Source organism: Anopheles marshallii, chromosome 3 (genome assembly GCF_943734725.1).
Source record: "Anopheles marshallii chromosome 3, idAnoMarsDA_429_01, whole genome shotgun sequence".
Lineage (NCBI taxonomy): Eukaryota > Metazoa > Arthropoda > Insecta > Diptera > Culicidae > Anopheles > Anopheles marshallii.
In genome coordinates, this window is record NC_071327.1 from 52,154,172 (window position 1) to 52,181,320 (window position 27,149).

General features: G+C 44.1%; 1 protein-coding gene across 1 annotated transcript; it reads right to left on the bottom strand.

Moving 5' to 3' along the window:
• Window positions 1-1,099: 1,099 nt before the first annotated feature.
• LOC128711596 (serine-rich adhesin for platelets) lies at window positions 1,100-25,893 on the bottom strand. The gene is made up of 6 exons (XM_053806478.1): window positions 25,783-25,893; window positions 11,371-13,471; window positions 2,473-5,423; window positions 2,015-2,410; window positions 1,356-1,583; window positions 1,100-1,231 (listed from the first exon to the last, which is right to left on the bottom strand). The coding sequence occupies exons 1-6, from the start codon at window positions 25,891-25,893 to the stop codon at window positions 1,100-1,102; spliced, it is 5,919 nt and encodes a 1,972-aa protein (XP_053662453.1).
• Between the last annotated feature and the right edge of the window lie 1,256 nt (window positions 25,894-27,149).

A 27,149-nucleotide genomic window follows, 5' to 3' on the forward strand; every position in this document is an offset into this window, starting at 1 on the left:
TAATTTCTCGAGTTCTGCCAGTGTTGTTAAATGTAAGCTCGTCGCATTACTTTCTTCGTTTCTACCGTGTTCTTTCGTTTATCGTTTCGTTTGTATTTCTTTTTTATCTTCTAAAGGGGTTATCTTTCTGTTTTGTTTTTGTTTCGCGACTCGTTTGTTTGTTTTTCTTTCCATTTTTTTCTTTTATTTATCGTAAGGGCGGCGAAGCATTCATCAAGCGGGTGATCTATTTGCCCTTTCCACTCGCAACATGCTACCTTTCACACTAAGCAAGATAAATTAGTTATTTGCATATTTCGTTCACATTGTGTTTATTCCCTTTATTCCCCTGTTCATTTCTAGCTGCTTGTGTTGTTTTACTGTTTACAAACTGCCTATATATTTGTTTCGTTTACTTAATGTTTATGCTAGTGCGTTTTGTGTGTTTTGCCTTCTGCTACTTACAATCGTTCTACAGTGCATCATCATCTACTTTATGTTCTAGCAAGACGAGGAATGAATGAAACAAAACAAAAACAAAAAAACACAAACAGACTTGCTGTATTTATATAAAAGTAAAACCATTCAAGCTTTGTAAACGATAGGGTAGAGGAACGTTTCCCCAAAAACCACTTCCGCTCGTACTGCGAAGGATAAGCTCCTGCAGTAGGAAGATAAATGGAAACCGAAAGAAGGTAAAATGGAAGTGTACCACAAGTCAAGACGCGACAAGTTGGGTGACGCTTGTTTAGAGAAAATAGAGCACTTGTTTGCAAACGTTAATCGAATAAATAGCTCGTCGATCGGACGGGGGACAAACAATTCTACGTACGTCGCGAACCGTTTGTCGGCGATGGTTTTTGCCGCTTGCTGGCCCAAAATGTCTGTACAAATTCCTTTCTACCATTCTACCAAAAAAAAAAAAAACATTCACACGCTGTCGCACTATCTTGCCCTCGCATACATAACACAAATCGCGCAATTACATACTCACACATACACGAACACTCACACACACACACATACATAAACAGATCCTAGTATTGGGGTTGGCACGGGTTAGTGGGTGGGAGGCGGGTTTGTAGCCGGGAAGTCGGAGAGGAGTCATCGTTTCCGCTTCTTACGTTCGTGTCATCATGCCATTAATCATGATGTTGGCGAGCGCATTTCGACGCTTACGCCAGGTGCCCATACCCTGCGAATGGTACTGCAGCTGGGCGTACCACTGCTTCGTTTTCGTACCGTCCTCAGCCTGTTTCCGGAAAGCGGGTTGGAAGAGAGAAAGAGAATGAGAAAAATAGTTTCAGTATGTGACACCAGCTTCGTGCAGCGATATTGATTGATGCGACCAGCGGCCCGCGGAACCCACTGCATACCTTGAATATGAAGGACTCCTTCGAGAGGATCTCCTGCACCTCGAAATAGTCCTCCCAGTCGTGCTCGGAGCAGACGATGCACCGGTCAAGGAACAGTGGCTCACGTAACAGCGTATATCGGCCACCCTTTTCGCGCACCAGCAGCAACGATGCCTCGCGAATGCCCGTGTGCCGGGGAAAGCTGAGCGTTTCCGACAGGGCCCGGTCCGCCTTGTAGCTGGTCGTGGGCTGTAAAAGAAATGGATGTAAATTCGCGTAAGGGATACGAGCAGTGAAGGGAACGCAAACATCTCAAGGACCGAAATGGTCCTTTTTATGCATTTCATCATGATTTGTGGCCAACCACTTTTGGGACAACCGTGAAGTGAGAATGAAAATTTAAGATTCCTGGGTTGTGGCACCTGCTCTGCATGACATGGCGACAAATCTTCGTTAGGGACAACCTTAATTTTAAGGAGCTCGGAAAAAATGCTAAACCTTTTCGTTTTCAGACAAGCTATAATTATTCATTACCTAAACCGTTTTTAAGGAGTTGATTGTGGTGATTAACCTCAATTTTGAATGTTCAAGCCATCTTCAAAAAAAATCAGTAGCAGTTCAACTAAACTTTTTCAAACAAACGGTAACCATTATTGATTAATTGTTCAACATCTTCCTACCTTGCCATTAGTGACCAGAAGGGCATTGATTGAGGTCAGCTTGATCGTGCGGCTCTTCTTCCAGTTACCATCGTTCGGCTGCGTAAAGAGCAACCGGCCCTCAATAGCGAACCGGACCTCTTCGTGATTCCACTCCAGCACGTCCACTGCCATCTTGCGCAGCTTGATGTTAATCATGTCCAGCTCGCAGGACAACCGACGACCCGGACTGGAGGAGGAGATGCGTCGCCACAGCTTCGTCGGCACATCTTTCGCCTCCCGGTTCATGTGGTTCAGATGCAGTTCAATCTTTTCCTGCGATTGTTTCAGCAGCTCTTTACCCTCCAGATGAGCCGGAGTTACCTTGTAGAGGCGGGCCAACAGCAACGGATACTTGGTGACGCGTTGCACCGGGACCTGAAAACAAATACAGCACGTAAAACATTCGTCCGATCACACACACTATCTTCAAAGCTCACCATAAGGAACGAGTTGAGATTCATTCGCCGCAGTACGGCATTTTCCATCTGGGAGACGCGCAGGAATATTCGCAACAGCTCTTTCTCCTTCTCGAGGTTTGCTAGCAGCAAGCTGGCCGCTCCCTGCCGCACGCAGTAGCTCTCGAATGCGTGCAGCATCGGGGCTGCCTCCAGGAAGATCTTGCCGATGTTTACCGTCAGCAGGTCATCGTCGCCCTGCTCGTTGGCAATGTCGAGCGCATCGCGCATCCGCTCGGCCAAGAACTGATTGTTCTCCAGCAGTTCTTCCACGTTCAAAAAGATTGCAGAGAGCTGATCCTGGTTGAGCAGCCCGGCCACCAGCATCGGCTGGTAGAACTCCTCGAGAATGATCTGCAGATCCCGTCCGTACTTTTCCTCCGTTTCGACGATCTCGGTGATGATCTCCTTCCGTTCGGCACGCTTCTTGCCACACTTGCGACACACGAGCGGTGCGTACATGACACCGGACTCGGTCACTTGCGTCTCAACCGGACCGTCACAGTCTTCGCACAGATGAATCGGTGTGATCTTGGTGAGCAGCGAGGCGGAGGCTGGATTTTGCCACCGACTGCGGGACGTTTTGCTCGTCTCCGATCCAACGCCCGAGTCGTTGCGTTCGATCTCGGCGGACGCTTTACTGCTTCGCCCATTGCTGATCGTAGCTGCCGAGAGGGACGTATCCTCACTGGAATCACTAATGCCCGAAAGGTGACTCAGCCGGCTGCTGATGTCCGATATCTGCCGCTGATGGTGGCGCAGCTCGGTGATGGGTTCGGATTCTTCCTCCTCCAGAATGATATCACCAGCGTTCCCGAACTGGAACCCATACGTACCATCCTCCTGCACAATGCCACGCTCTTTCGCGTCGACCAGATACGACAGGATGTCGTACTTTGAGGCACCTTCGAAGATGGACCGTGCGTTACGTTGCTTCTCCAGATCCACATCATCGATCGGTGGTGCTGTCAGGGGCAAGGGTGGCGGTATATCATTGATCTCCTCGTAGATCGGATCACCATTCAACCGGATCGACTCATAGTGGTGATCGTCATCATCGTTCGTAGTGTTGATCTCGATCTCCGACAGGGTCGCATCCACCAGCATCTGGTAAAACTTGCTGCGGGACGAGTTCGCGTCGTCATCCACCGTCAGATCACTGCTGCAGCTTTGATAGCAATCACTCAAATCACCCAGCTGATCGAACTCCATCAACTCATACGCAGCTGCCGAACCGTAACTGTTGCCCGAGCTAACACTACTCCGCTTGCTTCCGTTCTGCATCTCCGGCAATTTCACCGACGAAGGTAAGTTCAGCGTCGTACCGGCGGAGATGGTGCTAGTGGCCAGCTTGCTGCGCTCCTCCTGTATCTTTAGCAGCGATTGTTCGATCATCTTCGACACGTCGTCTTCGTCTTTGGTACCGCTCATGTCCAGTCCGTTGCGTGATTCCTTCAAACGGAGCAGAGAGTTTTCGATCAGTTTTGCGATCAGATCGTAATCCAATCCTTCGGACAGCTGGCTAAGGGAGGGATCCTCCAGCAGCTTGGCGATAAAGCTGTTGCGGCAAACCTTCGCTTGCAAGCTTCCGGATGCCGGTTCCGAGCTTGGTTTTATAGAACGCCGCAGTACAACCGGTGTCGGTGTGAGCTCCACCAAGCATTGTTTGACTACCACCTGCTGCTGTTGTTCCTCGTGATCTTCATGAACTTTCGGTGGATCTTTGGAGTCATTGCTTTCACTAGGAACTTGTGCGATCGGTGTGACATTCTCGAGAGTTGTGGTTGACTGCAAAGAGGGATTGCCATCTGCAGCTAAGGGAACCACCGTCCTGCTCTGCTCGCTAAAGTCCAGATTGATCAAGGTACGACCATTGCTACCAGTGACACTACTTCCCCCGATAGGAATGATGGACGTTCCGGTCGTGACAGTCGTGACATCTTCACCTCTCCCCATCGAAACTATCGTTCCATTCGTAACCTGGTCACGGGGCTTCTCATTGTTCTTCCCCGTCATCTCATCCACCTTTGCAGAGCTGTCTAATTTAAGTGATTCCGAACGACTCGACGATTTGCTTCCCCGACTTTCCAAAGTAGACGTCGGTGAACTCACGCTAATGGTGATCGTATTGGATGCCGTCTGGCGTATCTCGTTCGCCGGTGAGGACAGCATGCTCCCATCGTTTACCACCACCGAGGACTGATAGATCGGCGTATCACTAGCGCCATCGACGTTCACTGTCGAGTAGCAATCGTCACCCGTTATCATGATGGACGTTTTCTTCTGGTAATGCTCCTCTTCCGGCTCGGGATCATGGCGGATCTCGAGCCGATGGATGGCTGCGCTCGACGAAATCGGTGACGACGACGATGACGAGCTGGCCAGCACCTGCACAACCGTGCGGGAAGAGGTCGAGGTAGAGCTGCTCCGATCGCTACTCGAACGCCTGACGCCCGCCATCAGGCCGAAGCAAAAATCCTCGTACACGTTGCTGGTGTTGCATGCGGTGTGAGTGCGTACTCCGTTTGCGAGTGGCGGTGAAACGCTCGCTGGTGATGTGGGTGTTTTGCCACCGCCGGCGGTGGATAGTGGCGGTGGTGGAGGTGGTGGCTGTCTCGGTCGTGTTTTACCACCCTGCCCTACAGCCATTAGCAATGAGGCAACGGAACCGATGGAAGATTCCGACGACGAGGACGACGACGTTGAGGAAGCGGTTTCATCTTCAAACGCGGTACGGGAATCAGCTCTCAGTGGTCTCACACGCAACGCCATCGTATCGTTGAACTGATCATCTCGTGCTCCGGTTCCGTTTGATACGCGCCCGTCATACCCATTCGTCTTGGTGGGTGATGATCGGTCACTAAAGCTTCGCCGAACGGGACCGGATCGTCGTTGGAACACGGTAGCAACCGCGCTCGGTTTCTCGGTACGTTCTGAAACGACAGAAAAGGAAACCATTAGACACCAGGCATTATTTCAATTTTAACTCTACCCGAGTCCTTTTGCCCCCACGTAAACAGCTTCCTGATACGGTTCCAATCGAACGTCGCACTCGGTATGGTAAAATCAGTAACATTAATTAGACCACACCAATATCGACACAGCTCTGCATCCCGTGTACGTTCCGGGTCAGCACCGATTGCTGCAAACTACTTCTGGCGACCGATGTTTGCTGCTGATTTGTACCCCGCCCGGACTTATTGGAGCGAAACGACATTTACTGCACCGGCACCCTAACATGGCTGCAGGATATTGTGATTGACCTCCCAGGCACACAGGTAGGGTTGTGCGGTGGCCGTGTCACATAACCGTCCCTGCTCGCTTTGCACATTTTGCGGAAGCACGAGAACGTATTCCAATATCCGGTTCGCAAATGGTGAGTTATTTGTGTACGGTTTTTGCCTACTACTACTGCTACTGCTGGCTTGGCCATACCCGCGGTGAACAAATTTGATGAATGAATAATGAGCACGTGCTGTGCGATTGGGTTCGATTGCGACAGTAATGAGCAGGTCGCAGGTGTTGCTGGTGCTGTGCACGAAAAACCATTGCTGAAATACGGCGGGGGTTTTATTTTGCGTGCACTACCAAACTTTACCACTGCTTTGCCGCCAGGTTTTGGTATGGAAAAGGGACGTGTTGTGGGATTGTTGTGTGATAAATTTTGCAAGCAGATGGAAGGCTAATGGCTGCTCACATTAAACACTCGCAGTGTATTGAGCAACTTTAATGTTTATATTTTCGAAACGAATTCCATGTTTTTTTTTTTTGTTCATGTTAATACTTTTCTTATTCATGTTTAACATGTTGCATTATTGGAGTTCTTTTATTTGCTTGCTTTGCTGTATTTGTTTATTAGGTTTAATTCATGTTTTCAATTACAATTCTTAATGTGATGGTAGTTTATTTATTCTTGTTTGCATTTTTTATCGGTTTTATATGTTTAAATTTCTTAATTTAAGTTTTTATTTTTTTGCACAAAATGCTTTAAAATATAATAATTTCTAATTTGAGGCAAACGGCGCAATAAAAAAATATTATACTATTCAAGTGTGAAAAGGATTAAACAAAAGGTAGTATTTAATACTAACGTCATAACTTGTCAATAATAATCAGTTCTACCATCAATAAAGATGTGCTTGAAATCTGCCGACATCTTACGCTGCTTCTGTTCCGTTAGCATTTCCTCAAACATATCGCAAAGCACAAACGCCTGTACAGATTTGCATTGTGATAAAGTGTAAATCGTGCCCTGGTTTTCCACCTCAGTTGGTCGCGCTATTTTCATTGCAAGATTGTTCCACCTGTCACGGATTGTGTGTCGCGGCAAAACCCCCAGCTGCGGCAAAAACTTTTTCCTCTCTCTCTCTGCTCGCCTGTTTCCACCAAAAGAGCCTGCCGAGTGAAGCTGTGAAAACAATCCGTCGAGCGTAAGCAATGATGAAAAGCACGAGCCAAGCTTTTCCGGCTTGCAACGACCATGAGGTGCACCTTCGCGTGGGTACGGCCCGGCCCGGTATCACGTGCATGTGCTGGCTTCCGTTGTCCTTTTGTGACAGCGCGAATAGTAATCGGGACCACCGTTCACTAAGGTCGTTCCGAAGACAAACGTTTGTTTGTCGAATTTCTTATCGGTATCTTCTCGCTACACTGCCGGGAGTTCAAAAGCGGCAGGGATCTTCGCATTCGTTACCGCTCGTTGTGAGATTATCTCCGCAAGGAATCGTCCCTGTTGGGTGTGCTTCCGTGTGTACCGCAGGCAACTTCGACGTTTGTATCGTCTTTGGGTTCGTTGCATGTGTGTTGCGTTGCTCCCTAAGGGGGACGAATCGTAATCAAAGCTCATATGTAAATACTCGCACCGAGCAGCACTTCCGATCACTCCAATCCTGTACGGGGTTCGCATAAATCAGAACCCCTTTACGATAGTTCCCGTATACACCCTCCGGAACTTCTCTCCTGACCTCACCCCGCCAACAAAGACAACATACGGGACAACGGGGGTGATGTTTTATCGTAAGTTGTTTCATAGTTGCAGGGGATTTGCTCGAGACCCAAATCGCACCAATTCGATCTATCGAACACATTTGGCATTACACAATCGTTTCAGGCGGAAAAACGGATCCCAAGAAACGAGCGTACACAACGTACGCTCCATGTACGTTTCGCTTTCGCTTCGTGTAACTTTTCCAACTACAATGTCACACAAGATAACCGGGTGCGGAACGCCATGTAGGTGGAAGTGAGCGGAAACGGGCACAGCAACACGGGGACGGAAACGTTCGGATCTGTCCCAATCATGTTATTTTATTTCCTTTGCCTTCCGTGATTTATGCGAATGCTTCAAAAACCTGGCAAAAATCTCGTTTTACCAAACCCCCGTCCCGGCGCCGGCAAGCAACGTACTCCCCTGGGCTTTGCCATCAGGTGAGGATCGTTGGCGTTGGGAAATTCAAGACAGGATGGGATGTAAAATATTTGCCATAATTTCACTTTTCCCAAGTTTCACATCGGAAAGCCTGCTCGGTGTTGTTGTGAAAAAGTGAGAACTGGCAACAAAAAAAAATCTGGATCTAAAAATCCCGGGACACTCTTTACCCGGCATCAAACAACCAACCGACGGCAAGGGATTCTTGAAGCAGCCCGGGTTTGTTCCGTCGGCGTATGTTGCGGTGCAAATAATTTCAACAAATTTTTCATCCCTCTCTTCCGAGCTCGTTTCGGCGACTCCTATCCCTACAGGGTGGTGTGATAGGCAAATTTTCCAATCTTTTTTCCCCCAAACCACTAAACTCCCGCGTGGAACAATCCCACGATTGGACGAGTCGAGACCGATACTGAGGAAAGCAGATTTTCCCCATCCTGTGCGGTGTCCCGCCCGTCGAGGTTAAGGTTCGTTCCGGAAGATTTTACTTCGGAATGATTTCTGACCTCTTTCAGTGCCGTCCAAAGGGAGGTTTTGCCTTTTTTGAATGGCTTTCCGTTTGGACACTGGTTGGTGTGCCGGCCCGAAAAGGTCAAGGATTTATCGTAACAAGGATCAATGGCTTATCGGGCTGGTGCTGTCAGTTGTGCTTTTGTTTCTGGGGTGTAGCGTAGCTGCTTCCGGGGGATTTTTGTTTCGGGCCCTGTGGAAAACCATTTTGGGTTTATGTTTTTAAGGTGAAGTCGGAGAAAAAGATTACCGCTTCTTTTTTTCTTCGCGTTTCAATTGTTTTCTTTTCCTTTTTCGGAATAACAACAAATAGCATATGAGCAATTGTATAATCCGAGAAAAATATTCGGCAAGAAATCAAGCTTACGATACATGTGTTTCAGTTGGAATCGGAACACAACATAAGATATGTTAGAAAATGTGGTTTGTCCAAAGAGACCCCTCGAATGAATTGTGGAATGTGAATAAAAACAGAGTTAGAAACAATGCCACATGTGCATTCTTATTGAAAGTGACTAGCTCAGAAGTCAAACGTTTAGTGATAGCTACCTCAGTTATCGAGAGTTATCTTGTAGTGTCAAAAACATAATTAAATTTAGAAATGGCTGCGTGTGTTGAAATCTTAATTGGAAGAATTTTTCCAAACAATTATTATTCAAATTTCATGCACATAATTCCCCGTAGTTAAGTATTCAATTTCATGCCCGAAAAAAAAAAAACACTCACCCAAACACGCCACGGCATGGGTTTTCGTTTTCGCGAAACGATCCGGATCGCTTAAGCACATGCACACCATCGACCAAAAATCGATCGAGTGCATCGATTTGGCACGGAATGTACCAAAACCACTGCAGCGATTAATCGCACCATCTTGTACAAGCGCTTTCGGGGCGATATGCCTGTGGCCATCGTCCCTGCTACCTGCACGTCATGTACCACACACTCTTTCTACCGCACACCTGTGCCATAACAAACGCTTCCCGGTGTGCCGAATAATGGGAACGCCCGAAGCGGATCCATGTCGGCGCTGGATTAGCATAAACTCTAATTCTATATAATTAGCGGCCATCAAGTTCAGCGGACTATAACATCAATCGTTCGGGTGAGGTCAGTTTCCCCGAGTCCAACAGCCGTTGGTGGTCCCGGTGGGCCCGGACTCATTTTGTCGCGTTGAAGAACCGCACCGTTTGCGAGCGCATTCCATCGACCGACCGACCCACGCCACACATCCCGCGCTCAAACAATGCAAATATTTTGCCTACAGAACATGTGCGCGAAAAATGACAAGCATAATGGGACGGCATTTATTTTATGTCGAATCAATTTTGAACCAGTGCGCTGGTAAAGTCGTGCTGGCGCTGGTCGTGAACGGCACAACCGCGGCCGATGGACATCCTTGGCCATCGGACCGGGAACCACCAGTAGTCGAGCAGGAATTAATGAATTTGTGAACCGAACGTTCCGATTCGACGGACTTTCACTGGTACACTGGGACAAAGCCAAAATTCTCCATCCGGATGGAACCGGTACGGGTGTTGGTGGATGATGCTGGTCGTTAATGTTACGGTGTTCGGGAAACACCGATAGACATGACGCTTTTCTACGCCGTTTGCTTAGAAATGAATTAGTTTAAACACGAGGGAAGCTTTTGAATATATAAAAGCTTTTCAGTATTCAATGGGCGACCATTGCTATAATTATCTGCATGTATTGCATCAATTTTAGAATATTATGCATTAGAAGAGTTCGTTACAAGAGAAGAGAGGTGTTGAATAGCTACGAATTTAACATTTGCTGGAATAACAAAACAAACTTCCAGACATTTTTTTTCAATTAAAAAGATGTATGCTATCAGCAATGCAACGGTATTAATCTATCAAAATTAAGGCTCTTTACGATATATCACTATCTACTAAGGCTTAGAAATAGGAAATAAGAGAAATTAGAAGAAAAAGAAAATTAGAAGAGAAATGCTTTGAAAGTCAAGGTTGAATGTTATGAGGAGAACATCGTAATTATATAACATATTCTCAACTCTTATGGAGGTGACAAACCCAATCAAAACCAATACAATTCGAAATCCGGTATCCAACACATCTCTCATTAAAAACAGTGCGAATAAAAGCATCAGCATCGACAACAACCGGGAAAAGTCGATTGAAATACAAAATTCTGACATTCAGCACTACTCCAACAGACACTAATTACCAATCATTCAATCAACCTCAGAACCAAACCGACATTGATGCTACGAAAGAGAACAAGCATCCACCTCCACACTTAAAACGGTCATAGGTGTAAATTATCCAATTAGTCATAGTTCTGCCGGCATACGGAAAGAACCCACTCTCGGGTTTCCTGACGGTTAGCTCATTCGATCTCTTTGGCCTAAATTTCATATCACGGCAAGAATATTGAATCCCGTAGCCTCGAAGGAATGGGGCAGGTTCAACAACCAAACCATGCGTGTGTTTGCTATCGTTAGAATTAATCGATAAGCTGGCTCCCTAGCTGACGGGATTGGAAACTTCCTGGAATGAGTGAGCACCGAATGACTGAAGCTGTTGGTAAATATTTGCACCATGAAAGCGGAAATGCTTTGCATGGACATTTTCCTAATGTTACACATTCAGATAGCAGGATAATCTGATCAATACAAAGAGAACCCAGAATTTCTAGGATAGGAGGAACACACAAGAGGTTCCAGGTTGTGTACCACTTATCGGAATACTGACATTAAGTTGCTCATCACATTTCAGCTTTATAGTTCAGACAGACAAATTGGAGCGGGTTGAATAAACTAATTCCGGTGCTGATTATTGCCAACTGCAAGGAATCACTGCTCAAGCATCTTGAAGTCAAAGAAATTGTAACCTCCTCCGATCCTTCTTGAAACAAATAAAACAAACGCACGACATAAATAGTTAATTGTCAAGTAAACTTACCCTCATTAGTGCCGTTTGAAGCCTTCGCCGCGTTGGGAACCGGTGGTGGCAGTAGGATCATTTTAGCAGGTTCTTCAGTTCCTTCCTGCGATGATGCTCCATTTGATAGTGTTGACTCCCGTTTTCCAGATATCTGCCCCTCAGTAGCATTAGTGGACGAGGCATACGACTCAGTTCGCTTCTCCTCCTTTGCTCCTCCTCCTCCTCCGTTCGTCGTTTCCATAGACGATTCTAACGTTTTCGTTACTTCGGTGAACAGCATCTGGGCGAACAGTCGATCATCATCGTGAATGATTTCGTTCTCAACCAGAAAATGAACCTTCTTGCGCCCGTTAGCCGATGTCGTTGATTGTGCAGAGTCTGGTGAACTGTCCGCACTCATGGTAGAGATTGCCACCACGGGAAACGGTGTTGGAAGATAAAACTGTGAGCCCGAGTTCCTCTTGTCCGTAAGATTCCTTGCGCTGATGGTACCATTCTTGCCGAATGTGGTACCTTCCTCCGTGACGCTACCGTTGGTGGTGAGCTTCGCGAGACGTTGCACCAGCGTGTGGTTGAGCCGGATAGTATCATACCCCGGTGCACTCGTGTCCTTCTCCGCCGTCACTGACGGTGTCCCCGCTGGCATTGAGGACGGTCGCTTGAGGATCGATTTTATTGCACTTTGCGCCACCGCCGGATCAGCTGAGATCGGTGACGACGGGAGGGATCGACTGTCATCTTCTTTGGTTACCTCCTGCTTTTTCGATCGTGGTGGCCTTTCGGGTGTACCGGACGGGGACTGCACGGTGCCGTTAGCTTCCATCTCCACCGCCGGTATCTCAACCGGATCGTACACAAACTCGTCGACATCGTCGTACACGGGCGCACCGGACATGCTGGTGCCCGAGTCATCGAACAGCTTAATTCTTTGGCCATTGATTGCCGCGATACTGTTCGCCGGCGGGTTGTACCGATTGGCGTACAGCGTGTCGAGGATGTTCTCGTACTTTTGCGAGTGTAGATCAAACTCGTCCCCGTCGGGTGAGAATTCACTCAGCATGCCCCCGCCCGAACCTCCCCCGATACCACTCAACGAGATCAGATCATACGGATTGACGTCACACCGGAGGATGGATTTGCGATTCTGAGCGTTGTTGGATGCGGGAGGTCCCTCCTCTAGCAGTTCTGCATCACGTTCCGGTTCTCCAACCCAACAATCCTGGAACGAATCTATCTTGCCGTCTTTGCGTCCACCGACGCGCGACCCATTCTTGCTCAGTGACGGTGACGGCGATCTTGCCGCAGATCCTCGCTTTCCTCCCGAGGTGCTCCCACTGCGACCCCGTGAGGGACTTGTACTTTTTGTACGACCCCTTAGCTTTTCCTTTAGACTACTTTTGACCGACTTCGAACCTCCTCCACCAGTGCCGGTCTCAGTCGGTTGCGTTAATCTCGACCGACGCATAAAGTCATACGGATCCGGGTTCCCATTGCCGAGAATCGTTGGACGTGACTTTTTGCCATAGGTCGAAGCTAGCTTCACAGTCCCAGCACTGGTCCGGATCGGTGGTGGTGCGAGATAGGTGGCGCCGGATGTGAGACGTACCGTGCCACCGATCGGTGCTAGAGGTAGCCGAGATCCTTTACACTTTTTGCATACACTCGCCTTTTTAATTTCCCGCTTCGTCCCGGTTAGGTACTCCGGGCAGCAACAGATCAGTACGGCCACTTCCGGCGGTGGTGGAGGCGGACAGTACAGCGCTGGAAGATGGGGATGATGAGGATGATGCGGAGACATTGCCAACGGTGGTGGCATGCCCCGCATCGTCCCATACACCCACGTTTCCGCGTACTTCATCGTGGCCAGCTGATGCACATTGGAGTGCGTGGAGGTGTTTGTGCCGTTCGCGTGCGTTACCGCGGAAAGCGATGCCGGACCGTTGGTGTTGAAGTCTAACGATGGGTCATAGCCACGGGTACCGAATGGTACCAGGGCAGAACCAGCGTTTACAGCACCGTTTAGCGAACCGTTCTGCTTGTCTTCGGTGGCGGGCGAAGCTTTGCTCAGCTTAAGACGTTGGCCCCATGTTTTCTTGCCTTTGTCGGTGGGTTTCGGAACCTGCGAAATAGCAAGAAGAGTAATCGTTGCGTGTTAATATTCTTTATTGTTAATATAAGCATGAAAAATATTTCAGAAGCTCATAATAAACACTTAAAAAATAGATCTTCATAAGTATTTCTCTAGGAAATGCTTGAAACCCCTGAAGATATTAGTAATATTAAATTGTATATTTTTAATAATTCAAAATACATAACTCACTTTCAGGTAGGAATTATTACTCCACATTAATATATGTCATATTCTGATATTTTTTTCTATGAATTTAGTCAAATATATCATAACTAATAGGAATGTGAAAATTACCTACTTTTTACGCATGAAATGTTATCCAATATGTTCACTCTCTGTACGATTTTCAAATGTTTTTAATCGTATAGCTAAAAAGCACTTGCAAACGCATCTTCTGCTCGATGTCTAGTAGCAACACAAGCAACAAATAAAAACAAAAAATCTCCAAAAAACCGATTCAATGCATGTGCAAATTTCTCAATTTCCATCCCGTCTGCCCGAAAGCGAAATCAAATTCCTACTAGCTGCAATCGACGCTTGCCCACGTCACGCCAGGATTTCTTCACTTATCAGCAAGGGATTTTCTTCAACCCACACAATCGAATACGACTACACGCCTTCGCACATTCAATTTGCCAGGGGGCTCTTTATTCTTTTCACCACAAGAAATGCGCTTCCGGTCACGTACAGCCCGTGCCCGGCTTTCGGCCAAAATCGGCACTGATCCGACGAGCGTGAAAAGTCTTTCCACCGCCCGGAAAATGGGACCGGAGACTATGGGGATAGCCGGATTCGCTGTACCTAATGCCAATCCGTTCCGTCAGCAGATGGGTGGGAAAAAAGAGGCTGGAAGGTGAGATTTGTTTGTTCCACGGGTTTTCTAAAGTCTGAAACTTGAATGGTGCAAGTGTCGAAAGCTTCACACAGCACTTCCTGTGGTGGACGGTGATAATTTTTGGTTTGCAAGGAAAACCACGCTGATGTCGGTGCGTCAACGGCACACACATTCAATCCGCGCGTGTGTTTGTAAGTTCATTTGATTTTGTTAGCCACAACCTCAAAAAGTCAGCGTTCCTAAGTCTGTTGGATCGGGTTTTAGGATCAAATCGCACACCCTCGGTTCAAAAGTGACTCCAATGGGCACGTACTATACTATCCACGCGGTTATGACCCACGACGACGAAAGACGATTTTTGTGGTTTTTCCCACTCTACTTCCTGCAATACTCATCCGCATCCTTCCTTTAGCACCTTCTTTTGGGACCTTCATCAGGAAACTCTCGGCAAAAAAAAACACCCAACGTGTGACTTGCGGGCAATGGAAATTTGCATCGATTCTTCGGTGAACATTGAGTCACCCGTGAAGAACATGCCAACCCTCCCCTCCGTCACCACATCAAACTTTACGAACTGAATCTCGTCGTAAAATGCGGTTCGAAAACTCCTCCGATATAGATCCGTTCCGTTTTCCAGCCCGATCGGTACCGTGCAAGCAGAGGGAGTAACCGTCTTTGCATTAAATTGCTTCAGTAAATGAACGCGACACGATGCTCCTGCTGCTGCTGTCGTTCTAGCCAAAACTGATAGCGATTTCACGTAAAACAAAGCAATTTGCGTAAGTTATCAACGTTATGCTTTGGTTGCTAGGGGCAACGGACGATCATTTCAACGCCACCCACCCAGGTGGCACAGATTTCGTCCTTCCAATTTTGGGCCCTTGCTCAGGGGGAAGTAAATCTAAATAGTATCGATTTCAACACCACCACTTCCGCGAAAAGTGTCATGTTTGATTTTCTCATTTCACCTTCCCACTGCTCCTGTTCCACCTGCGAAAGCCACGTGGACAGTTTTCAATTTTTCGCCCAAAGGAATATATGCGCACCCAACACCCAGCACGGCGGGCGCGAAGTCGAAACGAAATGGAATTTCCGATTTACGACTGGCGCTTTCGTGTGTTTCGCGTTTGCTGGCCGTGTGTGCGTGTATGCGCTGGTACTGCGGATTATGGCGATAATCTTGGTGGAGCTTTATGAGAGTATTTACACATGATTTTACGACCCGGTCCCCGGTTCACCCCTAAACCCTGCCACACGTTTCTGCGGCAGATTGGGGATGTTCTTTAGTCTCGTTCTTAGCCGTCGGAGTTTCACTGTTGTCGCGGATCAGTTTCGCGGGTACGAGACACACACACACACAGACAAAAATCAACTGGGAATTATGGGCTGTAGATTGAACCCGGCCCGAAAGGAGCGCCCTGATGACATTTCGCTACATTTATTGCATTTAATGCCAACCGCAAGATGGGCGCGAGACACGGTTTGGCTTTTGCGTAGAGTTGTGAATGGGTTTGTGGTTTTTGGTGCGTTGTGAGGGTATATTGTGGGTAGCTTATGAAATCAACCGCTTGCTTGTACTTTGTGCCGAAAGAGTTGATGCGAGTTGAGTACTTATTCAGTTTTACATTAGCTTGTTCGGTTTTTTGGTAACAACTGCTAAAAGATGATTTGTTCTTATTAGTTTATTTATTTGATAAAGTCTTATGTATCCTTCTGCTAGTTCTGCTAGATCATATTATTAAAGAAACAACACAAGTTTGTTGAAAATTTGAAGAAAAATCTACTTTTTCTGAGTTTGAAATAATCGATCCTTCATGTTTTCTTAATTGCAAATTGTTCGGAGTATTTAGGTTGTTGCTAGTTGTCCAAAAATGTTCAAATAAAAAATCCGATTAAAATAAACCTTTTTGCCCCGATTTCCGCGTATACATATCCTGCTACAAGGTGTATTGTTTCCGGCGCCAAAACCCATCCGGATTAATCTCCCGTAGCAAGGTCTGACTATCCGTGGTAACGAGGTAACGCTACGTGGTAAACTAAATCTAATAAGCCACAAATGGCAGACATGAGCTCGTTAAGCCTAGGAAAAGAATAATAATAGCCTTCTGGCTTCAGCGCCCTCTACCGGACTCGCACGTATGATGACATCCAGGGTTCGTCAAATAACTTTGGCAGGTATCCTAGTGTTTTACTATTAGTATGGACGAATGGATGGCTATGATGGATTGGCAGACGATGGTACTCGACCGTGAGCGGTATAGAGAACTACTGCAGAAGGCCAAGACCACGAAGTGAATTAATAATAAAATTAAAATTGAATGTTCTTAACATATTTAACATGCGATATATTATCATGAAATTTTAATGAAATCGTTTGTAAAAATACAAATTTATAAAATTTATCTACCCAGTCATTTTACTACTATCATTAGAAAATTTTGTGAAATTTCTTTCACTTAATTATTCAGCTGTGCATAATTAAGGTTAACACTTACAATGGTTTTTGTCCACAGCTAATGGTGGATAGTTAAGTTACAAAATTGTATTACAAAAAGAAGTTTAATCCGTTTCCCTCCTTCTCTTTGGTGCCTTCTTTTATTAGCCAAAAAGATGCAATTGAGTAAAATCAACTCTAAAACTCACACCAGCTCACGTAATAGCCGTGGATACCAAGCATTAAAAAAAACAGACTACAAAAGTCGCACAAGTGCAGGTGGTGGAAATCGCATGCGATCGAAATACCAATAAACGAGTTCGAATGAAACTCAACCTGGCGCACACGCAAAAACCCAAAACCCACTTGGTTCCGCTTATTTGCACCGGAAGCACTCATAAGTTCCGGCCGTTTGGTTCCAGTTAACCTTTTCCGCTTGGTCCGATTTGGCTTCTGGTTTTTGTTTTCTTTCTCTTTTCCTCTCTCTTTCCTTCTATGTATCATCTTACTGTTGTCTCTCAAGTAGCTAAAAAAAATATAACACACACACACACTTACCAAACATAAACGGTTCGTTTCGGATGCTGTAAGATCGGTTGCGGCGGTGTGTGATCCCATTTCCATATGGATTGGTTCAATTTCACCTTCAGCGCGGACGAAGGAGTTATGTTACGGCGTATGAATTCAATCTACCGCGGCGAACCATGACCAGCAGCGGGAGGATATTCTGAGCCCGAGTACATCCCAACGCCACACGAACACAGAATCCACAAGGTGAAAAGCAGGTCGATCGAGGAGTCAAATCGATGTGTACGTGTGGGTGGGAGGACGCAGAACATGGAATCGCATGGGTAAAGGAGTATTGAGATTTGTTGAACCGAGACGATGCAATGAGAAATTATTACGATTGACGCTGGCGTTTTGTGATGATAATATTTGAAACTTGAAGCATAAAAGTTAGGCATGCGAACGGGACGAGCATTATTAAATGGTGGATGCAATGCAGCTGCTATCTTTTCCAAACTTATTTCCGAAGTTCCTTTGGAAACAAAAATAATTCCATGAAAGTTGAATTGACTTAAAATATTGGCATAAAATAATATTTGATAAGAAAAACAGTCCATTAATGTGATAAAAATATCAAAAAAAAAACAACTGACTTACTCGAAATTGGCAGTTTGAATTGAAAGTATCATTAATAAACAATGATGAATTGAAGCTTGTGATTTCATTTGTGTAAAGAAAAATAATAATAAATTGGTCAGTAACTTCTCGATCAATATATATTATTAATTAAAAATTTCACTAACATAATCATGCTTACATTCAGTATCATTCCAGATCCTGTTTTATTTTCCTATTTGCTTCTTCATTGGTTCTTCAATAAAACTGTTACATTGATAGTTTCCACAACTGGTGCAACAAGGATCACCGTCTATGCAAATTGATGCAACACATCCTCAACACATCCAGCGCAAACAAGACCACACAAATTACGCCCTAACGGTGGTGTTGTACGGATCATGTTAAGTTTATTTTAATCACCCTCGTGGATAGGGCAAGGATAACAGACATGGCGAAACCGAAACGTCGCATAACTGCTCAGTGGATGCGAAGAAACGGTAAGATGGGCTAAACTTTTCACCGGAGAAAAGTTAATCAAATTAAAATTGCAACAGCCAAGGTGCAGAAATATGTTTCACACCGCTGGTGGAATAGTTTAGCGAAAACTCGGGGATGCAATGGCAGCAAATGAACATGGCCCAGGCTGTATGTTTCGCACAGGAACGACACACCGCTCATACCCACTGAATATGAGCAAAAGTTGAATTTCATTAAATGTAAATTTCTGCTGCGGATGTGGTGATCTTTTTTTTCGTTTTGTCATTTTACGCCACGCTAATGTACGGGCGTGTATGGTTGTGTACTGCTTTTTAATTCCTTTTTCGCCTGATAACGCTTTAAATAAAGTTATGCAGAAAGGATGTCGTGCAACGCCGTTTTGCAAGTGTTTGGTGAGAGGAAGCAAGATATTTTCTTTCGTGCAAGAAAAATAAAAGCAAATGAAAATGTTGCTTTGATGAACTGAAACGGTAAAGCAGAAAGAACGAACGCTGTTTTGTAGCGAAGAAATTAAGAAAAAAAGCTCGACTCTGAACTCTTTCATAAATATGTATTGAAACTTTAGACATGTGGATTAGCTCGGCTAGGGCTATGTTGCTGCTTTATTTTTAATTTTAATTAAATAACAAGCTGGCGATGCAAGGTGTTCTTTGTGGAGTTTGCTTTAGAAAAGCCATATGTTGTATACACGACTGTAGCTTTTAATGTTTGTTTTGTTGCCTTCTTGATTGACTTCCACAACTCGAGCATAAATAGAATAGCATGATTAGCAGCATGAAAAGTGTATGTATTGAATGAATTGAATTAATTCAGATCCTAATCTAAATTTTGTGAAGTGAACAATATTTTTGCTGGAGAATAAATATCAGTTAAAAGCGAAAAAGTCAAACATTGTTTTCAGAAACACGTCTTTGAACATTCAACAAAATCATTCTCGCATGCAGGATTACTTTTGGTTTTGGATAACCTCGAAATGTATTGGTCTATTTATATGTGATTGTTCGTGTTGGCAGCCTTTCTTGAGAATTAGAGTAACAAGACAATGCCACAAACATAATCGTTTAACACAATGATACCATGAGCAGCAGTTTATTCACGTGTATACATTTGTTTGTTATACTTTCTTTTATCTACAAACATTATATGATCATATCGAGCAATTGTGCTGGGTGCTCCCTTTAAAGACCTGATTGTAAAGCAATTGGAAACCAGTAATTTAATATAAAATGAATTATTTTTCGTTTAAATGGATATCCGCATTTAAACTTATTCTTTCAGAGTTGAAAAATTCAAAAGAATTTTAACCGATATTGAAAATTTTAATAAAGAGTGATGCAAACGATTGAAGAATTTCATATTCGCTGATCAAACGATCAATTTTATTTTTAATAATATATGCCATGCCCAGAAGTCACTTTAAATGGAACGTAAACCCTGCCATCGCAATTGAAAGATGAGTTTGAATAATGCAAGAATTGAAAGGCACTTCTGGATTGCCAACCATCGGAAAAAGCTCCGGTTCCGAAGCGATAAAAAGTGAAATTGAAAGTAACAAAACGGCCAAACATACACGAGATGTTCGCCAATCAAATTTACGATAACCGTATTAACCTTTTCATTAGCCGTCTCTTACGCATAAAGTACCGTACCCGAGGCGCCTTCCAATCGTCCGGATCGTCACTTTTCGAAAATTACATAAGTGTCGCAAATAAAAACGGCACCGGCCCGAGCGTACAATCGAGTCACAGCGGTTTTGGAAGAGAGTGGCACAAAAAAACAAGGAAACCAATAAGCAAATGAATGCCGTGACATTCAAAATGACATCAACTGGGAAGTGGAACAGGCACGCGCGTTCCCAATGCATGCTGTCCTTCGTCACTAGCCGGAAATCGAACGCATCCCGGAAGCATCAGAAGGATCGGGATTTAAAAAAAATGTACCACGACGGCACCCGCACTTTTAACGAATCACATTCAAACAAAACCAATCATTCCACCGTTCCACATATGCAGACGCCAACGGTCGCCATAAAATGGGGATGCTTCGGAAGATGGGCGTTAAATATTTTCCGAAAATAATAAAATAAAATCGCGCAAAGATTCATTTGAATTTTGAATGCCTGTGTTTTTGTGCCTCGTTGCTCATTTTTCGTCCCCCTTCGTGCTGATTTCTGACAGACGCACACATTTTTCGCACCGTTTCGTCGCGGGATGGAAGATGGAAATAAATTTACATATTTATCACCGCATCCCAAGTCGTCCACTTTTGCAGATGGAAGTATATTGCCCAAAATTTAGTACGAGGTTCGTGTTTTCGTGTGTGTGTGTGTGCTTTTTATTGCCTTTGCGCTTCTTCCGATATCGTTCCGGTTACGTTACGGTCCGATTGGGCATTGTTATGAGCTTTCGAGGATCGAATCTTATGCTCACGGATGCATAATTGCGTCCCCGCGTCCCTTTTTCACGAACGGTAAGATTGAAACCCCATTATGATGTTACGAAATCACCCAGCTTTTGCACGCTTTTTAAGCGATTCGGTGACATTTCCGCTGCGATAACTAATTCCCAGACGAAACACAAAAACTATTAGCTACTCAAACAAGTCAAATGTTACATAATCGAGGAAAGTAACCTTATGCTGGAAAAGGTGTTATGTTCACCTTAAAGGTGGACACAAATTCTTCTCAATAAGGACTAATGGTGCAGCAGCGCTGGCAGCAGCCCCAACGTAAATCATAAATCTTCATCGTTTTCTGATGAATGCGTACGATTGGAGGCATTCCCGAAATTAACTTCACCTTAATCGGTCCAGAACGAAACGCAGCGCACGACCCGCGGCCCCAAAGTCACGTACGGTCACGATCGGGCGTAGATTTTCTCCCATTACCCGGCTACCGGTCACGTCATGACTTCGCTTTATCAATTAGGCCACCTCAATTAGGGTGTCCGTTTCACTTTTCCGCTAATTATCGACCAGTGTGCCATTAGTAGCGTCCCAATAATACACTCTCGCCCGTTCGCTCATGCTCAATCAATGCGCCCAAATAAACGTCACTGAGTAGAAGCTGCAATCCTCCCCGAATGTATGCAATCAGCTCGTAAATTAACGTCCAACTTGACGATCGAACGGACCGGATGTTGGTAATGCTTGTTTCGTCAAGAAGATGAGTTCTTTCGCAATTCTGTCTGACCTCTCCCAGGGGCGAGCCCTTTGGGTAAAAGGAAATGGTGTCGTTTTGAGTGCCGATGAGTGCTTAAAGATTACACGTTCGAAGGAGTTTGTCGACTCGTCTTGCTGCCCTTTGTGGTAGACGGACCGGAAAAGTATCATCGATCGATCCCATCGCTCGATCGAGTACGGGTGCGTAAGAATCGAAACCTTCGTAACCGGTTTTGATTGGTTTGGTTAAGGAAAAATATAACCCATTTCAGGCAACGAATTACCTGCCTCGTTTCACCACCGAGCATGGTTTATCTTTTTTTGCGTTGAAAATAGTAATCATTAAAAGCAAAATCTGCTGTAAGCGCAATCTTGACTGATCTTACATTGATGGTTTCAAGATGAATTCCCAACGTCAACTGAGTCTGGTATCAAGTAACTGTTCTGTGTATATCATACAATTTAGCAAATGATTTAGTGTTGTATTTGAGATGGCTTTTTAACAAATAGTTCTAACTAATGCTATCATTACTGAATAAAAGTTATTCCTCGAAATGGAAATGTTCTTTGTAGAAAAGCTTTATAACAGCTATCCTGTTTATAGTTACCGATAACATTGCTTTTTCCAGCCCATTATTGGGATTTCACTACGAATTTCAACATATGCGAACCATCATTTGGCAGAATGCCATACAAATTTCCCTACTCCCCGATAAGACTGATACGATCCATCATTTCCGTTCGTTCTTTGTGTTCCCACTCGTCAAAACTTTTTCCGTAACTACCACAGCCGTAGCGCGATATTAACTTCCATACGGTCTATAGAATGTGACACTCTTCCGGCGGCACAAATTCTCTTCTCCTATGGGATTTTTTCTCCTTTTCTGACTAAAATCAGAACATACTACTGGGGCCGGCATACCAGCCAGGTATGGTCACAAAAGCAAAGCAAAAAAAAAAACCTCGCCTCGTGAACTAATTCCACCCGGTATCGCTTATCGGATCGTTCCAAAAACCGAGAACGGAATATGTGTGGCCCTTCGTACCAACCATGCGAGTAAAAGATGGTAGCATAACCCTATCGGGAGTTCCTACGTAACTCGATGACACGTTCCGGTACGGCGAAAATGTGAAACAATTCCAGTTGGATCATCGACGGTATTGTGGGAGGTACGTGGCTGGCTGAATGGCCGGAAGGCACGCCTTGCAATTCCCACGCGATTCAATGCCCGCTGTTCTTTTCGATTTATTTTGCCAGTTCGGGGGTTTTTTTTCGTGTTTTTCATGCTCCGGAAACCAGATTTTCCTACCCTAGGTCCCTTGGTAGATAGAAAAATCCGGTGTCCTTGAAAGGATTGAACGGTGGAACGTGTTTGCGTAAAAATATAAGAGAAAGGTAGTTCTGGAAGCATCATTTTTTCTACTGCACCACAATAAGGATATGACAGGGTGATCCAAAACACAAAGAATTTCCAATAAAACCGGAAACGAAACTGAAGTCTGGGAAGGATAAGTACGGCATGGTGTGCACTTTATTATTGCCCAGCCTAAGGTAAACGTATGACAATCGTTATCGGAAGGTTATACTTTTGTTTCACGGTTTGTTCTGCTGAAAACTGCACTCCGATAAACGACCGGTAAAAATAGGCCACAAAGAATTAGGAGCGAAAACACCTTCCAGGAATGGGATTCACATAAACTTTGGCGTGTGGAAATGTTACGCAAGTTGCGATTTTTTTTTAAACCCTCTTTGATCTGTCAAGTTCGATATCTACTCGATTACGTGGATGGAAAGCTTTCAGTTTCACGACAAAAGCGCGAATGACAAAAGTTTCTTATGATTTGAGCTGTGAATGACGAAAATCATATTCTGATTAGTTTTATTCGTGTATACCTCAATAATGTTGTCTTAATAGCAAACAAAAATCGATTTGTTTAAGTTTATTGCATTACTGTATCCCAAATCTTAGAAACCAATCATATTGGATACAGAAAGTTAGAATTAATTTGATCATGACTCAACGCTGGGATTACACATTCATAATTCGTTAACATTACCTAAACATATCTGATGTTATTTGTTTTAGTCAAATATGGAACATTTCCGTCAGCCTTAAAAACAAGGTATTACAATATAGGTATTACAAGGATAAGGTATTACAATAGAAGTGAGAAAATGGGGCGGCCATAATGGTAGCGGAGCCGGACTTCACACGAACGGACCGAACCAAAATCCCATCCGGACCAATCCCCCGTAGCAAGGAATGGCTATCCGGCTACGTGGTAAAATAAGTCGAAACGGCCAGGCCGTTCTAACGAAAAAAAAAGAAGTGAGAAATTCATCAACATTTAACACGTCTAATTTTACGTGGAATCAATTAAAGAGCTTTACTGATAATCTCGATCTAGGGAGCTCTCTGGCATAGTATATTGAAGCTGGAAAAAAATATATGAGACATAGAAGAATCCATCTATCAAACATTCTACGCAATGTTAATTTCCTTCATTATTTTCCCTTCGATCTTTGTACATAGATTCCAAGAAGTTTAGAACCATTGGATATGCTTGAATATGCTGTTAGAACGGACAAGCCAAGGTAAAGGCTTATTTCAACACCTAGCTGGATAGTTAGTCCTAGCTACGGGGGAATAGTCCGGAAGAGATGCTGCCTCAGTCCTGTTGTTCGAAATTCGGCGATGTTACCAATACACCACTGAACCACGCCAAATTATAGATTTTTGAACGAAACTATCTTTTGAATAAAACTAACTTTGAACAAACGAATCTCATCAAGTAGAATTCGTTTGTCATGTAATAAGGGATCTAATCACATTAATGTTTAAGCTTAGATAAAAATGTTTTTGTTTTATTAAAAATTAAATAATTCCAGCTTCCGTAGTGCGACACATTACTTACTTACTTACTTATCAGCAGATACAACTACTTCGCGGTCCTGGCGTGGAGGCCTCTAAACCGCTCACGGTTGAGTGCCGGCCTCGTACAATTCTTTATCAAGACCTTTCTGGTGGACGTATCAATGCTATCACTTCATCTCAATTTGGGCATATCACGACTCATCTGTCCGTGTGGACGACCTAAACAGACTTTACGGGTTGGCTCGCCCGGTGTCATTTTCATAACATGACTAGCCCAGCGAAGTCCAGCGAGTCTAATTCATTGTACGATAGTGCGTTCGTGGTATAGCTCATAGAGTTCATCGTTGTAACGTTCATCATTTGTTTTAGAAGTTTCCATCCTCGAGTCGCCCTTTCTAGGGCTAGGTTAAAAATTAGACAAGCTAGCCCATCTCAATACGCCATTTTCTTTTCGGATTTTTTGTGTTCCCATCAAATCAGCCTAAAAGTTACACGACACACACACAATTGCATAAACCGACCATCATCATTTCGGCTTACTCGTAATGCCGCGGAATTTCTTCAAACCACGGCTCAATGTTGTGTACAATTGACCATAAATGAGCATCAAAATGTTAAATCAACCGTTTTTACCGTCCTGCAGCAAGGCATAATTTTTATAACCTTTCCCGCTTCTATGCCGGGACAAATGACCGGGAGAGTGCACATTGCTGATTCACCTTTACGGCTCCCAGTACACAATCGTTGTTAGGGTTGGTTGGTGGTAGAAAAAATGCTCATTTCGCTCACTTTGCTTGCATGATTATGGTTTGTTTGTTTTCTCGTTTGATACTGCTTTTTTTTGTCTGTTTTGTTTCTTCCTCTTTTTGTCACCTCTTTACTCTCTGTTTTTGCATCTCAGTTATGTGCCGTTCGTGTCAACTCTCTTTGATAGGTGTGAGCATAAACTTTTTTTACACACCATTCATTCGAGCATACACCGACATTTGCATTTGCTTAATGAGTAGTGTATGTGTGTGGTGGAGATGGGGGGAGGATTATTGTACTGTTTTTACTTTTCTTGAGTCATTTGAATTTTATTTCGTGCATGTTTAATAGCACCCAGTTTTTGCTCATTATTGTTCATACTGTGGTGGTGGACAGACAGTTTGATAGCAGCATGAGTTTCCCTTTTTATTTCGTGTTTAAAAAGCTTTTTTACCTTTATGGTTGCATGTTGCTTTTTTCTAGCAGTAACCAGTTGAGCCTAAACCTAGGCAATCAATTCGCTAGTTAAGAACACTTAACAACATAACGAAAAATAGGTTTATTCGTGTCGCAACTAAGCTATAAAGTAACATTTCTCCGTGAGATAAAATGTCTGTTTACTTACCCGGTGGTGAGTAGCATTGGCCGGTGGATAGAAGTTGATTGGATCTACATTGACGGCTGCTGGCTGATCGGTAGGATAGCGCCTCATTGGTAGATGGCTAACTTTCGCCATCTGACGGAATCATTCTGTGGAAGAGCAAACGGATGGCTTTTGAAAATAGCACACGGGCAAAATTATCAGAACGAATAGCTGGTACTATGAAATCCCATCAAATTGCTCATAAAATCCCGTCCAAATGTTCTCCTTCCGGCATTCCAGCCGTGTCACTTTTTATCACCCACTTCCGGCTGGCGCGACAGGTCGACAGGTTCGGTGGAATCCCGAGCACATCCTAATGCACACGTTTGCCAAATCTATTTATGAGCTTTTAATTTACTTCCGAGCAAAGAGAAGGAAGGATATAACGACGACTACACGATACGGACCCGTACAGGTGTGTGTGGCTGTGTGTCGTAAATCCTCTTGACGACGGCTTGGTGCGTTAGTGCTCAGTGTGAAGAACAAGATGATCTTGATGATAAGAGCCGTAACATCCTCGAGGGAAACGCACACATCCACACGGCCCTAGTTGAAGAGTTAGGAAAAGTTTCCTTTTTAGCTTTTAATGAATTTATTATTAAGCTGGCAAATGAAGTGGAAAGTGGCTGCCGCAGAGGTGAAGCGCCGAAGGTTGACATGGTGAAATGGGTTTTGTTTTATGGTCCTACGAGCACATAAACATGAACACATTCGTGATGCTAAATTCTATCCACAAATTAAAACCACGTAAAATATGTGTAATCAACAACAGTATCGTTTTCTTTAAAATAAATAATATATTATAAAATGTTTATCAGTTTATTCGATTATGAAAACATTTGATTATTTTTACACTAATAGTAAAAGTATTAAATACACTTTATACTTCATGGTATCTTCTTATTTGTACACCTTATTTTTCAATAGATCTACTAACGATTTTAGTTTTGCTTTAAATTATGTAACTTAATTTAATCATCCAAAATAGTTAATTACGGTGTAGATAAATAAGGAAAAGAGTGTTAAAAACGTGAAACTTTATCGTCCATTTTGGATAATTTTGATTTGAACGTATAATGAAACCTTCTCAAAGTTGTTTATAATGCTACTGAAATCAAAATACGAATTTAAATAGAAAAATATTGTACTCAAAAATGGTTGATCTGTACTCAAAATGGTTGATCAACTTTCACTATTTTTTATTGGCATTTGCATAACTCGCCATTCCCATTTGAATAATGTTGCTTTTATCTTCCATTTATGTCTTACGTTTTACATGTCTTTTCAAGCGAGACATCACGAATTGGATTTGATACCGGTGCTATCGTGTGACGTTGATATCATTAAAC

Bases quoted from the DNA above. Each gene is read 5' to 3' on its own strand.
- LOC128711596 (XM_053806478.1), bottom strand. From the start codon at position 25,893: ATGGCGAAAGTTAGCCATCTACCAATGAGGCGCTATCCTACCGATCAG. The intron at 13,472-25,782 runs GTAAGTAAACAG...GCTATTTCGCAG, and splicing joins CCAATGCTACTCACCACCGG to GTTCCGAAACCCACCGACAA. The intron at 1,232-1,355 runs GTATGCAGTGGG...TTCCGGAAACAG, and splicing joins AGGAGTCCTTCATATTCAAG to GCTGAGGACGGTACGAAAAC.